At 36.9% G+C, this 15,068-nt stretch overlaps 3 protein-coding genes across 3 annotated transcripts; 2 read left to right on the top strand and 1 right to left on the bottom strand.

Annotated features, from left to right (window-relative positions):
* Positions 1-1,700: 1,700 nt before the first annotated feature.
* On the top strand, positions 1,701-11,574 carry LOC109601059 (G1/S-specific cyclin-D2). Its single transcript, XM_020017265.2, has 4 exons — positions 1,701-2,155; positions 2,245-2,460; positions 5,462-5,618; positions 10,618-11,574. Exons 1-4 carry the CDS (start codon positions 1,967-1,969, stop codon positions 10,893-10,895), a joined length of 840 nt encoding a protein of 279 aa, XP_019872824.1. The 5' UTR covers positions 1,701-1,966; the 3' UTR covers positions 10,896-11,574.
* A 922-nt stretch (positions 11,575-12,496) lies between these two features.
* On the bottom strand, positions 12,497-13,171 carry LOC109601052 (dynein axonemal light chain 1-like). Its single transcript, XM_049969679.1, has one exon. It carries the CDS (start codon positions 13,110-13,112, stop codon positions 12,555-12,557), a length of 558 nt encoding a protein of 185 aa, XP_049825636.1. The 5' UTR covers positions 13,113-13,171; the 3' UTR covers positions 12,497-12,554.
* Positions 13,172-13,257: 86 nt separating this feature from the next.
* LOC109601054 (serine/threonine-protein kinase 33) lies at positions 13,258-14,899 on the top strand. The gene is made up of 7 exons (XM_020017257.2): positions 13,258-13,445; positions 13,499-13,672; positions 13,723-13,957; positions 14,012-14,179; positions 14,231-14,583; positions 14,634-14,698; positions 14,746-14,899. The coding sequence occupies exons 1-7, from the start codon at positions 13,398-13,400 to the stop codon at positions 14,780-14,782; spliced, it is 1,080 nt and encodes a 359-aa protein (XP_019872816.1). The 5' UTR covers positions 13,258-13,397; the 3' UTR covers positions 14,783-14,899.
* Positions 14,900-15,068: the final 169 nt, after the last annotated feature.

Here is a 15,068-nt window from a genome sequence, read left to right as displayed (position 1 = left end):
AGAAAAGGAAGAGTTGCAGTGACCAAAATCTATGAATTAAATTTCCAATTGCCTCTTCCTATTCCTCAGATTTAGCCCTGAAGACTATTTTGTAGGCTAAATCTGTTTCGCCTGTTAGGAAGATGATGGTACCAGTTTGTATGCACATGAGATAATTTTCATTAGCTATCATCAAAAAGGAAAAAGCATCAACGATGAACCAAAATCAATGAATTAAATTTCCAATTCTTCAGATTTAGACTTGATGGACTATTTTTTATCACCAAGTTCAAAAATGACTTAGTGGTTGTATCGTAAGGAATTTGAGTTTCTAGACTATTTTGAAGAGCTCACAATAAACAATATATAAAAGCTATTGGTCACTGTGTATGGAACCAAAAAAGAATTATATAGAAAAATAAAAATTCAAATGTTTACATTTCCTTTATTAAATAGAGAACTTTTGAGACTGCTCTGGAAAATATAAAACCATTTATTAATTCCTATATGTTTTGTGATGAAAGGTTAAGGTATAAAAATAAAGGATAACATTTAAATAATTCATAAAAATTAAGAAGGACGTGGAAGTGTTTCATCTTTGATTTATTTTTTGGTCAATTAAATTTGTCAAAAAAAATTAAAGTATGAGGGATTAAGTTTGGAAACTTAACTAATTTAATGATGAATTGTAATTAAAAGCTTCTCAAGGAAACACAATTTTTGAAGAATCTACAACTATCATATTCATAAATAGTAATAACAAAATTATGAAGAATGATTGGACGAACTTTCTTCCTTTTTATTCTAATAAATTAGTTTAATAATTGAAAATTACTTAAGTCCATAAAAACAATGTATGGGAATCTATCAAAATGAAACGATGGTCAGTTTCTCACATGAAACTGTCGCATATGCGACACGAACTGTTATCGGAACGACTAATCTAATTTTAATTTACCTATAAATGCCGGTTTCCCGACCGCAAAACCTATAATTAACCAGTGCGATATGGACAAATTGTCACACAAATTTCATTATACCACATAAAAAAGACATATGCAAATTTATATTTTGTATCTAACATCCTTATGAGAACAAAATGAATCATGATTATCTTCACAATTTAATCTTGGAGCAAAATTTTATGGTACTTTAACTACAATAGTATAATTGTAATGATATTAAATCATTGTTCTACTTAGGTAAGGTGAGAAAGCCAATTTTAATTTAATATTCAAATCAGTTTAACTAGAAAAGTGTCGGAGATTAAGTAACTTTATCGCCATAAAGTGTTAATTTAATATTGAAGCAGGTACTTCACAATCATTGTAGGAAATCCCGTTTTAATTATTTTACAATAAATATTTATTAAGATTTTGACATGACAATTAATTTTTCCAAATATTGCCTATAATTTTATACACACACTATACATTTGTTGTTAGTTGTATTTTATTATGAAATGTTGGAAAACTATGTGTCTAAATTGTATTAACTACATCAACAATCATATTCTTTAATGAACTAAAACAAATTAAAATTAAAAAAAAATACAATATTTTTTAGATATTATTAAGGTAATAAATGAGAAATGATACATCACATAGTACTTTTAAACAATATTTAAAGGAATTTTTTTAGTACCACCAAATCTAATCTAATTTAATAATAATCCTAAATTGAACAAAGAGATATACAGAAGAAAGAAGTGCATAAAATAATTGAACACGAATTAAAATTAGTAGATGCGTCCTCTTCTCCCACCTCCCGATAGGATAATCGAGACCAAAATCCAACAGCTGTCCATGCAGCAGGTAGTACACCCAGGTGCCACCCCACTACGCGTGCGCCCACCCCAACAAAACCGAAACACGCACCCGCTCAGTCAACAGTCCATAAACCATCAGTGTCTGTGTTCGACGTTCCAGCATCTTAATCGCAACGTGTGTGTTTACAGTACTGTTTCGAAACTCAGATCAAGTGCGCGATGGATTTGTCCTGCAGAGAGGAACCGGCGACCGCGACCTGCGACCGTACGATATTCGGCGACCCGCGCGTCGTCGTTCAAATGTTGCGTGACGAGGTGTTGTACATGCCCAAGTGCAATTACTTCACCGAGGTGCAGACCGACATCCAGCCCTTCATGCGGAAGGTGGTCACCACTTGGATGGTTGAGGTAAGTTCATGACATAACAGTTCAATCAGTGTCACCTCTCTCAAAACATTCAAATTGAAGAAGAAATTGATTGAATGTTGTTGTTTTAGGTGTGCGAAGAACAGTCGTGCGAAGACCAGGTACTGCCTCTGGCCATCAATCTGATGGACAGATTCTTGTGCGAGTGCGACATTAAAAGACAGCAATTTCAATTGTTGGCGGCCACTTGTCTTCTGATTGCGTCAAAGATGCGCAGCACCAACTTTCTTCCAGTCGATCTTCTTTGTGCCTACACAGATTACAGTGTTTCCTATGATCATATTGTGGTAAGTACCTTATTCTTTATGTAACTGAAAACATTTTTTGGCATTCAACAACTGTCATTTAATAATGATTATAGGAGAGAAATCAATTCAAAAGACTAACTTAACTTCTTCTAGAGTTCTTCTTGGTATTAATGTTTTATTTAACGTACTCTCAAACAAAATTATTCAGAATCTTATACTTCAGTATGGTACCAAACCAAAGAAACCATTGACTGAGTCTTCTGACTACCAATTCTGAATAAATTAACTAATTCCAATTCTTGAAGTAACTCCTTAAGAACAAGAATGGTAGGATACTATATATAATATAGTATTGTACCATCAATTTTCTTGCCGTTGATTCTTGTAGTATTTGATAAAAATTCTTACCAAACCAAAGAAACCATTAGCTGAGTCTTCTGTCCTCCCATTTCTGAATAAATTAATTCCAATTCTTGAAGTAGCCCCTCAAGAGCAAGAATGGTAGTACCCTATATATAATATAGTATCGTGTTATCAATTTTCTTGCCATGGTTTCTTGTACAGTGTTTGATAAAAATTCTTACAAACCAAAGAAACCATTGGCTGAGTCTTCTATCTATCATTTTGGAATAAATTAACTAATTCCAATTCTTGAAGTAACCCCTCAAGAACAAGGATGGCAGTATAACGGTCTTCTTAGAGGAAGAGGAGTATCCTTCCTAAGGATAATAGTATTCATCAATCAACCATCGACTGAAAAAGGGTAACAAAACATGCGGTATCCTTTTCCTTTCCGGTTTCGCGGTTAAGGGCAAAAAGGTCCCATTCTGGAATCTCAACAATAGATAAAGAAGCTAAGTGGGAACTTGTTACATATACAATTCTTATTTTTTCTCCTGATAAACATGCAAAATCATCACAATGGTGCCGAGTAACAGACATTTGCCCCAAATATAACGTAACGGAACGCAACAATTGTCCTCTCTTATTAACTCAGCACTTCCCACATGCAAAATTAGATTCCTTTGGGGCGAATGGGTCCTAGACAATACCGTCTAGACCCCATTTTTTCTTATTTTCCTATTGTCGCATTGTGCTGGTCCACACATAAAAGGAATTCGCGACTGTCGAGAGGGTCGACTCATCTAGGACTCCGTCTAGACAACGATCTAGCTCTAATTCCCACAAGTTCCCCTCTTGAAAAACCGCATTTCTAATTACCGTCCGTTTTTAATCGGGGCTTACACTAAATCATCTGCAGCATTGTTTGTTCTAATATCGATGGAGAAAGGGTGCCATCAACCCAGGATGTAGGGTAGTTGGGCACGGTAATACGCGGCCCAATTTGCGGTAAGACGATCCAGGAAAACGACCATCAGTAATAATGACTCCTTGACCCCGGGGCACAACTAACACGAAGATGGTCAGATAATTTTCTTTCGTAGCTCCGGATGTATAGTTATATTGTCAACTTTATTACTTACGTGATATTGTCCAAGACGGCGACATCCTTTTTTTTCTGAAAGGGGTTCGTAATCGCCAGTCGGATCTGGGGAAGTAATGGATTAGTTTGATTAACAGGATGTGCAGCCGAATCCGGCTAATATCTAAGATTTTTACCGTTTCCGTTTATTGTCTGTATTTGGATACAAAAGTTGAAGTGGTTGTTGTCCGCAAAACTCATAACCCAAATCAATTCACGTACAATGCAGGTCCCCGTAGCTTTTGTCCGTTTTTAAAACATTCCCACAGTTTTCTGGGCGAAGGTACCGAAGGCAGGTGACGAAATTCCATTACGCAAAGGTCCCATTTATTGTAGGATTCCTCAACGGGACGATCTTAACCTTTAACACGTTCCCACCGTTCAGAAAATCGGTTCCAATACGGGACCCTTTTCGTCCTTAACCGGACGGAACTGGATTTACATACGTGCACCGGAACCGATTATTAAACAGAAGAGGTATAGGTTGGCGGATCATTGAAAGGAAAAGGATGCGCCACGGTTTTTGTTACCCTTTTTTTCAGTCGATGGGTTGATTGATGGTTGATGAGTGCTATTATCCTTCGGAAGGAACTCGTCTTCCTCTAACAAGACCGTTAAACTACCTTTCTTGTGCTTGGGGGGTTGTTAATGGTGGGTTTGGGCTGAAATTACCCCGTTCCATTTTGCGTGTTACACTTTGTTATTTTTTTTACAGTTACTTCAAGAATTTGGATTGGTAATAATGGTCATTATTGAACTACAATACTTTTATTAGTTTTGTTGATAGAATTTTAATAATTAATCGAGGTATAAAAAAATTGAGAAATACGTGGAATTATTTAATCTTTGATTTATTTTATGGTCAATTAAATTTGTTAAAAAATATCAATATCTGTGGAATATAGATTGTAAATTTAATTAATTCATTTACAATATTATTTTATTGCCGGTTACAAGCTTGTCAAGGAAACTACAACTCTTTATGAATATACAACGAAATTATAGTGGATCCTTTATGAAGCACTGTACAAGAAGTTACAGCATGAATATTCATGACACAACAATCAACAGATGACAATGTTTTCACGGCCAGACCGAACAGCACGTTAGTCAATTAATCGTCGGTCTTAAAAAATCGCAAAAAGAGAAAGCCATGACCCAGTTTAAGTCTAGACAACTGCCCAGACATCAAACAACAATCTCACATTCACCGCCCGACGTTTTGTGTTTGTTTGGTCGAATACTTGATGTTCAAAAATCAACGTTCATTCAACATTCATTGGAATACGTTACTGCAATTTGGATACCCTTAATCTTTAACTTTGCACCCCTCGGATCATTGTTCTTTTGTCTATCCGTCCCGAGTTACCCCCCAGGAAAAAAAGCCAACGTGTAAAAAATCGTGAGAAACGGATAGTTTCCTTGAAAGCGACTTACCTGGCCATTAACCCCTTTTGTGAATGCTCCAACAGTCACAAACCTATTTTATTTTATACGTATATGTATCGATCAAGGGGTTGATAACGTTGAATAACAACACGGTACTTTTATTTTCAGGCTTGGGAGCAATTGGTGCTGTCGAAATTGAGCTGGAACATAGCCTCGATCACCGGATTCGATTACATCGATCACATAATCGAAAGGTCGTCTTGGGGTCACGAATCGACCCTTATCAGACGTCACGCCCACACGTTGGTCCACGTTTGCTATACCGGTAAGTACCGAAAAACCATTGTCCTCAAATTATAAGCCATATCAATATCCCATTAGATAAATAAAAATTAACGCCCGGATGCTGCCAAAATGGCCCATCATTTCCAATTGACCGGGCCGATAAATTTCGCGACCCCCCCGTTAATTGACCGCCGAAAAATTACTGACCATTAACGCCTCCATAAGTCACCCCACCGACAAACATCTGCGTCAAGCTTTCGTCCTGCTGAAGTGCGTTCCAGGTGGTCGTTTCGCCGGATTTCAACGGGGGCGAAATGCCGGAGCACCCAAATTTAGGGGGCAAGGCGTTCGAATGTAAAAACGTGTTGAATGCGTCACACTAGTTGCACGAACTGGTCAACAATTTTGTTTTTTCACCTCGTTTTGTTTGTATAACTTCGATTCTATGGATTGGAAAAAAGTGTTCTTTGAAAATTGAACATTTTGATTTCTTGGTACATTGATAAGTTCCATTTTCGAATAATCTGTGTTATTCCCATTAGATACTCCTGTGATAAACACAAATTTTTGAACAAACAGAAGGCAAATGAATGTAGCCATTGAAAGTGCACCTTTCACAACACCCCCAACAATTAGATAACACTATCGGTATCAATACCGACAGTTGTCATCACAACTCTTTAATAATCAAGTAAAAAATCCCACAACAAAGAAAGAGGCTTATTCCTGCATTTTGCTGGGTGAATCAACTGCGTCCACGTGGCAGTCCTGCACGAACAAAGCTCTTTAAAAAGTTAAATGTCCCCGTGCGCAACATGTGCATGCATGTAGGAGCACCTGGCGAAATCCGACGTAATCGCGAATGGAGAAACGCGTAGAGCATCTGTCGGGTGGCGAAACTGGTCCTGAAAGGGCCGCAGGAGAGCGAAGGTGGAGCGTTCTACTAGCACTGATTAAAGGGTTACTATTTCGCCACGTGGTGGCATTTGAATAATGTTTTGTGGGGATTACAATGGACAAGTTTTTGAACTAGTTACTGAAAATTATACATTTCAATAATTCTATGCATGGCAAAATTAGGAGTTGGGTTGTTCAACTAGTTTTTGAACTAGACTTTGATGTTTCAAGCTGCAAGTCCTTTTCATCTTCTTCTTTTATTCAAAATCTTCATCAATAATTATTCTGAAGTTAACTGAAACAAATACAGTTATGTTTTACTAACATTTTCACACGTATTTAATTTTGATTGCTTGATAACTTTGTCACAGTTAAAACGTTTAAAATATTCACCCCGTCGCCAATTATTCCGAACGTGACACATGAACATTAAACTTTCATTGTCAGCGTCCAGAAGCGCGTGGAAAGGGGCGCGATATTAATATTTTTTTAATTCCGCCGGGGTCAGCAGCCAATAAAAAACGCATTGAAGACAACAGGTTTATTATTTTTTTTCGAAGGGAGAGATGGAAAAACCGTCGACCACCTGCCCCTAAACATTTACAAGGAGCAATGGCATATGTTTACTATCGTAGTTTCTTAACCTCGATGCCAAGGAACCTTCATACCGATAGTCGAGAAGTCATAGGGGTGGACGGCCCCAAACGCCAAACACCTGGTACTGAAAAACGAACGTGTTTTTTTAACGCACGAATTTCGTTGAGGACTGTTTTTAATCCGGCCATAAAATTCGTCAATTTTAGGCAAAAATTCGGCTGAAATTTTATCTGTAGTCAAAGAATTTGAACCCTAAAACAATTAAAAATTTTATTTTAACAAATTTTTTATGTTTTTAATGAAATTTTAAGACAAAAATATAAAATTCTGCAGGAAAATTAAAAGAATTCTCTCAGAGTATCGATTGTTACAAGTTTGTAGATTTCAGATTAATGACCATTAGTATTGATTTCTTTTGGCGACTTAATTTTAATGTGTAGACTAAACAATCTACAACATCTAAAAATCATTAGTGCCAAATTGCTTTTTTTATTAGTTTTGCTGATGACAATGATTTCCAATGTGCCCAGATAAAGAAGTATATTGTAAAATTCAATAATTTAGTTATTCATTTTATTTTTAACTCAAACATTTATTTATTTATAAATTCATTTTAACTAATTATTATTCTTCATATGGATTAAGAAATACAGAATTTGTTTAATTTACTACTGCTTAAAAATACTGTTTAATTTTTAAAACTGAATAAATTACTTCACTAAATCTTTAATATTTTCCATTTTTTGGATAACTTTATTTAATCATTTACTAAATTTTTATTAATTATACCAATGTATTAAATGTTTACTTAAATTATTCAGTAATTTAAATAATATAATTTAGATTATCACTTGATTAAATGATTTTTATTAGTATTAAAAATGTAAAATGTAAAATATAAAATATTTAATTATTTAGAAAAGACTTTATTTCAATAATTTGTAAAAAACATTTTAGTTCATTGCTTTCACTTTTGATGTATGTCAATTTTAAAATATTAATTATACCTATAATTTTTATATTATACATTTGTTTTATGGTATTTAATTAATTTAAATTGAAAAATGTGTTTAATTTATTAGATATTTAATATTTCACAATTTTTAGATAATTACTCTTCAAAACTGATATATATTTGTTAACTATTGATTGTTCCGGCATGAGCACATGTCCGCGAGTGTTTACAAACAACCCGCGTCCGGAAAACAAAAAAGGCCAACTCTTGCAGCATCTGTCGTCCGTGATTTGAGATGCTGAGGAAGGTACGGGTCGGGGGGTCATTAGAGGGATCTCGCGGGCCGGTCGCAAGGTGCACACGACTACCTGCTGCCCCATGTCCGCCACCTGCTCTCGCGTCCGACTAATTACACCGCATCCATTTACCGTCTTCGACCCCGCGACTTTCCGTCGAGCATGTGCGACGAAAAAATCCTACGCCGAAAACACCCTCCACACCTAAACATTATAAAACTACAGATGAACGGTTAATAATGCACATCGATTGTTTTTAACTCCAGTCATTATTGGCGGACGGGAGTCATTGACTGGCACCCCTCGCAGCTGCGTGCGGGCATCTGGATCCGGGGCTTTTCCGGGGTGTCGCCGGACTTGAAACTAGATAATGGCTTGACACCGAAACGCGCGACCCAACTTCCTGTTACCGTTCGCTCACCCGACCGGCAACATTTCCAATTCAATCCCCACAACTTCGGGAAGGTTAAGGAGATGCATCTGGGCAGACGTTGGCCCAGGTCAGGGACAATGGCGTCTTAATCTTAATGGCACGAGGGGATCGCACAAAGACGACACCGCCTCCGGGCTTACGCAAGTTATCCCAGCTGTCCCTGAGCACAACAATGAGGAAAAAATTAATCCAGTGATATGCGTGCATTAGGAAAAAAAATCATTCCCTAATTGCGTCGGAATCTAAACGAGATCTGGACGGTAATCAAACAGATGCCCGACTTTTGTGTTGTGTTTTCGGTGTCGCTCCACCTGCCGCATTAAATAAAAATATAATTCACCCCGTCGATCGACGGAGTCAGTTGGTCAAATAAGGTTCCAGCATTTTAATACGTTCGCTTTTCCTTCTCTGGTCTATCGAGCACCTGTTGGGGCGCACGCAATTACGACCGGGGTGAGAGTTTTCTGAAAAATTTCATAACACATCTGTCAACGATAAGAAATCGTCTCTCACATCTGGCCTTTATTTTTCCTCAAGACAACGCAGATGTGATTTCTGTGTGACAAAAGTCAAGGAAAAGCCCCGGAACAATGCCTATGGATGCCAGACGGTATTGTCGCAGCATCTTGGACGACGTCGCGGGCCCGTGACCCCCCCGAAAATGGCCAGGTGCAGATTGCACAATGCATCCACAACCCCGACCAGTTTTCTAAAGGAGCACGCCGAGAAAACGGCGCTGCAACGACGCCTTTTGTTGTCTCGGTTCAAGGGCCGTAATTCACCCTCCTACTGACAGTCCTCCTTTCATTTATTACCTTCGATCCGCTCTTAATCGTCTACGGGTGCCATACTTATTTCACAACATCTTTAAATACTTAATGCTGATTTATTGCACAAATAATAAAATTAATACGGTTAAATTGTCTTTAGACGTTCCCTTTTGTTGCCCTTCTCAGTACAGGCAATCATCTATGTAATAATCCGTTTGCGAACCGACTAGTCTGAAGGAAATATCGGGGGCGAAGCCCCTATCAGTTTCCCATGCCGTCGTTAATTATTTCTCCTCAACGTGCACTTTCGTTACCGGTCGCACCAACTGTCTTTCAAACGGCGGACCGATATGTCGTAAGAAAACGCGACCGACCGTAACCAACCACCTTCGAAAGCGTGCCACCCCGCGATAGCACACAATTCGGCCTAATTGATTCTCTAATTTATTCCGTCTTTTACGCATCGGTTGGGAATAATTTTTAAACAGCACGTGTGTGTTGCTCGTTTCCTTTATCTGGCCAAAATCTTTTTAACGGCACGTTCCCGAGGAACGGATCCTCGTAACGGATGGTGGAGACGTTTTTTTTTTTCTTTTCGTACAAGGGGTCGTAAGACCCGGTTTGTCCGTCTGTCGAGGGTTGAAGGAAAGATCCTTGCGCAACAATGGGGGCAACGACACACACAAAAGCGCCCCGTCCGATGCGAGACGACAAAAAACCCGGTTGAGGGGTCAGGAATCAGTTGATTCAAATTTATGCCGTGCGTTTGCGACTGTTTTTCGTAATGTCGACACAATTATTTTACCTGGTTTTTGTTGCGAATTCCTACCTTTTATCAACCAGGTAATTGGGCCAAATTCAGGTACTGAAACGAAGGTCACAATGTGTAGGTGGATGTGAACATTTTTTCCATCACACGTGCACTTTCCTTTTTTTTCCTGTTCAATAGAACAAACAGTTTTTCAACAAAACTTTCTACCTAGATGTTATGTAAACAGCGGTTTCCACCCCAATTTGTAAAGGACCCCGTCCCCATTATGTGACGGTGTGAGAACGTCAACAACAACTAATAATATTTCATTTTGTTCCAGAACCGGCACTGGTCCAGGCTCCGCCATCGTTGATCGCAGGCGCTTGCCTAAGCTCGGCCATCCGCGGCCTCAAGCTGCCCTCGGCCGAAATCGCAGTGGCGGACATCTGCAGGATGATCAACCTGCTGCCCAGCAAAGTCGATTTCCTGGTCTCGTTCGTCGACAATGCGGTGGCGAAGGCGGCTCCCAGTTCGCCCCAGCATCCGCCGCCGAAGGGCTACGAAAGCCCGCAGTACGGGCCGGACACACCCACTGAAGTGGAGGACATCTACTTTTAACGTTGTTGTTGATGGATTGTTGTTGCGCCCGTTTGTTAACTAATTGTTTAAGCATTCGTAGTTTTTTTTTATTGACGGATTTTAAGGAAGGTGTTATTTTTTATGGAAAATGGAAAAAGACAGTGTTTTTAGTTTTCTTCTATTGATCTCCCGGTAAAGGATTTTTTGTATTTCTTGTATCAAGATTTTATGATCTCATCGACTATAAAGTATTGTTTGTACGGCCGCCCGACTACTTTTGTTGTTGTCGTTGTGGCTTTTAGAGTTTTTAAAAACCAATTCTGTGATCTGTAAGAAAATCCATTTTAAAGTTAGCTTATTGAAATTTTGTAATTTTGGATCGACATTTAAGAAAATTCTGTTTAGATGATTATTTTAGTTATAAAATGGTTTTGTTATCTAGTCTTTATTGTATTAGTGTACATATATTTATAATTTATAGTACGACCAAATTTTATACATGTATAATTATTTGTAATGAGTGTATAAGCTTAGGCCGTATTAATTCCAGTGTTAGTTAATTTTTACTAGTCGCCAAAGGGGCGATGATTTAAGATGTACATTTATAAAACCAAAGTATTTTTCAATGTTTTCAATTGAGTGTTTAAGCAGTATTTATTTTTTAATATTAACTTATATCTTAATGTTTTTTCTAAATGAACGATTTTGTATATTTTCTAATAAAATTTAATGTTAAGAAACAAATGATTTTTATTTTAAATATCCTTTTATCAAACATTTTTCTATGTGTATAGTGGTGGCCACGTAACGGGAGACTTCTTATGTCTCTGTCGTGTATGATGAGTCTCTCAAGATTCAGATGGAGTAAACGCATTTTCTATCGGTATAGTATAAATCACCAAATTAATAACTTAACAAAAAGTCATAATAAACATGTGACTGCAAGTAAAGTGTTGACACATGAACATACGGCTGAAAATAACTTATTTCGGTGACATTTTTTGACCGTCTTCTATTTTTTATTTCAAATAATCTGTGTAATTTATATAAAATATTACTAACAGAAGTTGTAACACAGCCTGTAAATGATGAAATGTCATAATCAACATGTTACTGCAAATAAAATGTTGAACATGAACTTAACTCTTTTGTTTTAATTTTAAATAATCTTTAAAGTATATCTTAATTATTATTTAATTGTATAGTAAATATAAAGTATCTCTAACAGAGAATGTCGTGATGTACGATTTCATCATATTATAGGATGCTATAATATGATGAAATATCATATCATATCAAATATCATTTTACAAATAGAATGTAGAACATGAACGTCGGTCTGAAAATAACGTGTCTCAATGACATCGAACAGTATTCATTTTTTTTCATGTCAGAGCATTTGTCCGTCATTTGTTTTCAAATTTAACACTTAATAGATATTTATTTGTACCATATCTGGTGAAATGAGTTTATGTTTCCTGATTGAATGGATGAAATATAGATATTGCCTAAAAGTAAAGTAGACCAGTGCTTACTTCTGTTTTTATTTAAAATAAAATTTTAAAATTAGAATGAAATATTCATAAATATTTTTTAGATTATATACTTCTAATATGTTTTTAATAAAGAAAAACAGTGAGTAATAATAAAAATAATAAAAAATATATTATATAAATTTTACAGTATAGTTATATCATTTTAAGTATCTCTTAACACCGGTTCCCCATCGAGTTTTTTCAAATTCGGTAACTTTTTCGCAGCTTCGGCCTTCCAAACACTTTCTTCATATGTTTCATGCAAAGGATTTCCAATAAAAAGCAAATCTTCAAACTGTGCAAGGTCGTTCAGCTTCACAACCTCCGACCAATCCTTAATTAAATTATGAGCTATATACAAAACCTTCAGTTTTCTCAACGCCTGCACCCCCTTTACTTTTTCGATCAAGTTGTACGAAATCCACAATTGTTCCAACGTGTCGCCCAAACCTTCGATTCCCGCGAACGATTTGATATAGTTGCGACTTAGTGATAAGATTTTTATATGTTTTAAAGTTCCGATTCCGGCCACCTTTTCGATCATGTTAGTAGACAAGCTTAATTTTTGGCAATTGGTGAGGGTTGCCAATGAGTTATCCATTTTTTCGATCGGAGGCCACTGAAATTGAAAGCCGACCTCCAGGGCTTCCGAAATTTGCTCGTCAGGATGTCTTTCCTCCCATTTTTTGATCGCGTCTTTTATAGTTGTGGCCTTCGACATCTGACTTTAGTCGGTTTAATGTTTGATTTTATATAATTTGTTTATTTTAATCTATAGAAACTGGCCATAAAAATTGTCAATTAACAATTAATTTAAAAAAAATTGTATATTGTTGTATTCTTATATTGTTGCGCACAAGATCATTTTGGTACATCTAATGTAAAGAAATTAATCAGTCCATTTCGGCTTAATCTTTCACGTATTATTAGCTTTGTAAAATAATGCCCACACTTATGCAAAATGACAACAACTGACAAATCTACGCGTTTGTCATAAAATTATACTATGAAAAAGGCTCAATTAGATCCGGCGGGGCAACTCGACCAAAAACAGGTAAGTACAACCACGTCTTTGTTCACGTGAACCCTCTGAACACGCGTGTCCAGGTCAAATTGGCAGAACGCTATGTAAAACATCAGAAATTAAAAGACGCCAACGAATTGTATGCGTTGTTCTTCTTCAAAGAGGAAATCGGTCAGGGAGCATTCGGACGTGTGATCGAGGTGACGGAGAAGAACACGCTGAAAGTATGGGCGATGAAAATCGTCACCAAAGCCAAGGTACACGTTCCTCACGTCCAATGGGGCAAAAATCTGACTCGAGTTTTTAGTTGGAGAAGTGGTCGGAACTGCAGCAGGAAATAAAAATATTGAAATTCGTCAGTCATCCGCATATTATTAAATTGGAAGCCATCTTCGAGACCTCGATGAAGTTGTATATGTTGTTCGAGTTGTGCAGCGGTACTTTGCAGAAGTACTACGAGGATAAGTTCCCACTTAGCGATAAAACCGTTAAAATTGTTGTTTATGATATCGTAGATGCTGTTGCCTATTTACATAAAAACAGTAAAAAAAACCCTTATTCCATCCGTAATGGCCTTTTAGCCAACCTTTTTATAGATATCGTACACAGAGACATAAAAATGCAAAACATCTTGCTGACTATAAACGAAAAAGAATCCGACGAGGTATTCGTAAAACTGTCGGACTTTGGCCTAAGCTTGGTGCGAACAGGTCGCAGCTACCAGGACATGATCCACCAGTTCTGCGGCACCCTTTACTACATGGGTAACCCATCAAACTCACCAATAATTTAAATAACCCAATCGATTAATTCAGCACCGGAAATCTGCGAAGAGAAAGGGTACAGCGAGCTGTGCGACATCTGGTCCTTGGGCGTGATCACCTACATGATGCTCTTGGGCAAGAAACCGTTTTCTGGCAAAACTGAGAGCGAGGTAATCAACAACATCGTCAACTCAGAACCGACATATTCAAATGAGTCGATTGTGATCAGCGAAGATGCGGTGCATTTATTGAAGGGTATGTTGCGTAAGACTCCGACGGATCGGTTTAACGCTGCCTTGATTTTGGAGCATCCTTGGCTGTCGAAGAAGAAGCAGAAGTCTAGGTTGAGCGAGTACAACGTTTTGGATATGATGAAGATGTGGAAGGACGACATCAAAATAGAAGTAATGGGTTTCTATAAAAAGGGACGATATGATTAATGATATTGTTACAGTCAAGTTCCAGGCAAACGGATTGGGAACAAGAGTTGAGCATGACTATAAATCTGCCGAGCCAAACGTAATTGTGTTAACATTAACTATTTAAATTTGATTAATTTTTTACAGGCAACTGAAATCGATCAACAGAAATTCTCCTGGGTGAACAGTCGACTGTATAATGTTCGAGTTAAATATTTTATAAATTATGCGTAGTTGTTTGTGTCATTTTTTAGGAATTTAACACAAAAAACGCATATACATATAAAATTTTTACATACAATTTTGTTTTTTTTTAGTGGTTTACCAATTCATCCTTAATATCTGACATTTCCAAAATACTCATCTATGTATTTATTCATTCTATATCGGAATCTATAATATATTCAAACTACACAATAATCTATTGTATTATATGTTATACATTTTTATATAATTAGGAAAATAACATT

Source organism: Aethina tumida, chromosome 7 (genome assembly GCF_024364675.1).
Source record: "Aethina tumida isolate Nest 87 chromosome 7, icAetTumi1.1, whole genome shotgun sequence".
NCBI lineage: Eukaryota > Metazoa > Arthropoda > Insecta > Coleoptera > Nitidulidae > Aethina > Aethina tumida.
Note: the sequence above shows the minus strand (reverse complement) of the source record. Positions and strands in the feature narration are given on the sequence as shown.

Coding starts and splice junctions, on each gene's coding strand:
- LOC109601052 (XM_049969679.1), bottom strand. CDS start 13,112: ATGTCGAAGGCCACAACTATAAAAGACGCGATCAAAAAATGGGAGGAA.
- LOC109601059 (XM_020017265.2), top strand. CDS start 1,967: ATGGATTTGTCCTGCAGAGAGGAACCGGCGACCGCGACCTGCGACCGT. Junction 2,461..5,461: donor TTTCCTATGATCATATTGTG/GTAAGTACCTTA, acceptor TTTTATTTTCAG/GCTTGGGAGCAATTGGTGCT. Junction 5,619..10,617: donor GGTCCACGTTTGCTATACCG/GTAAGTACCGAA, acceptor ATTTTGTTCCAG/AACCGGCACTGGTCCAGGCT.
- LOC109601054 (XM_020017257.2), top strand. CDS start 13,398: ATGAAAAAGGCTCAATTAGATCCGGCGGGGCAACTCGACCAAAAACAG. Junction 13,673..13,722: donor AAATCGTCACCAAAGCCAAG/GTACACGTTCCT, acceptor TCGAGTTTTTAG/TTGGAGAAGTGGTCGGAACT. Junction 14,180..14,230: donor CGGCACCCTTTACTACATGG/GTAACCCATCAA, acceptor CGATTAATTCAG/CACCGGAAATCTGCGAAGAG.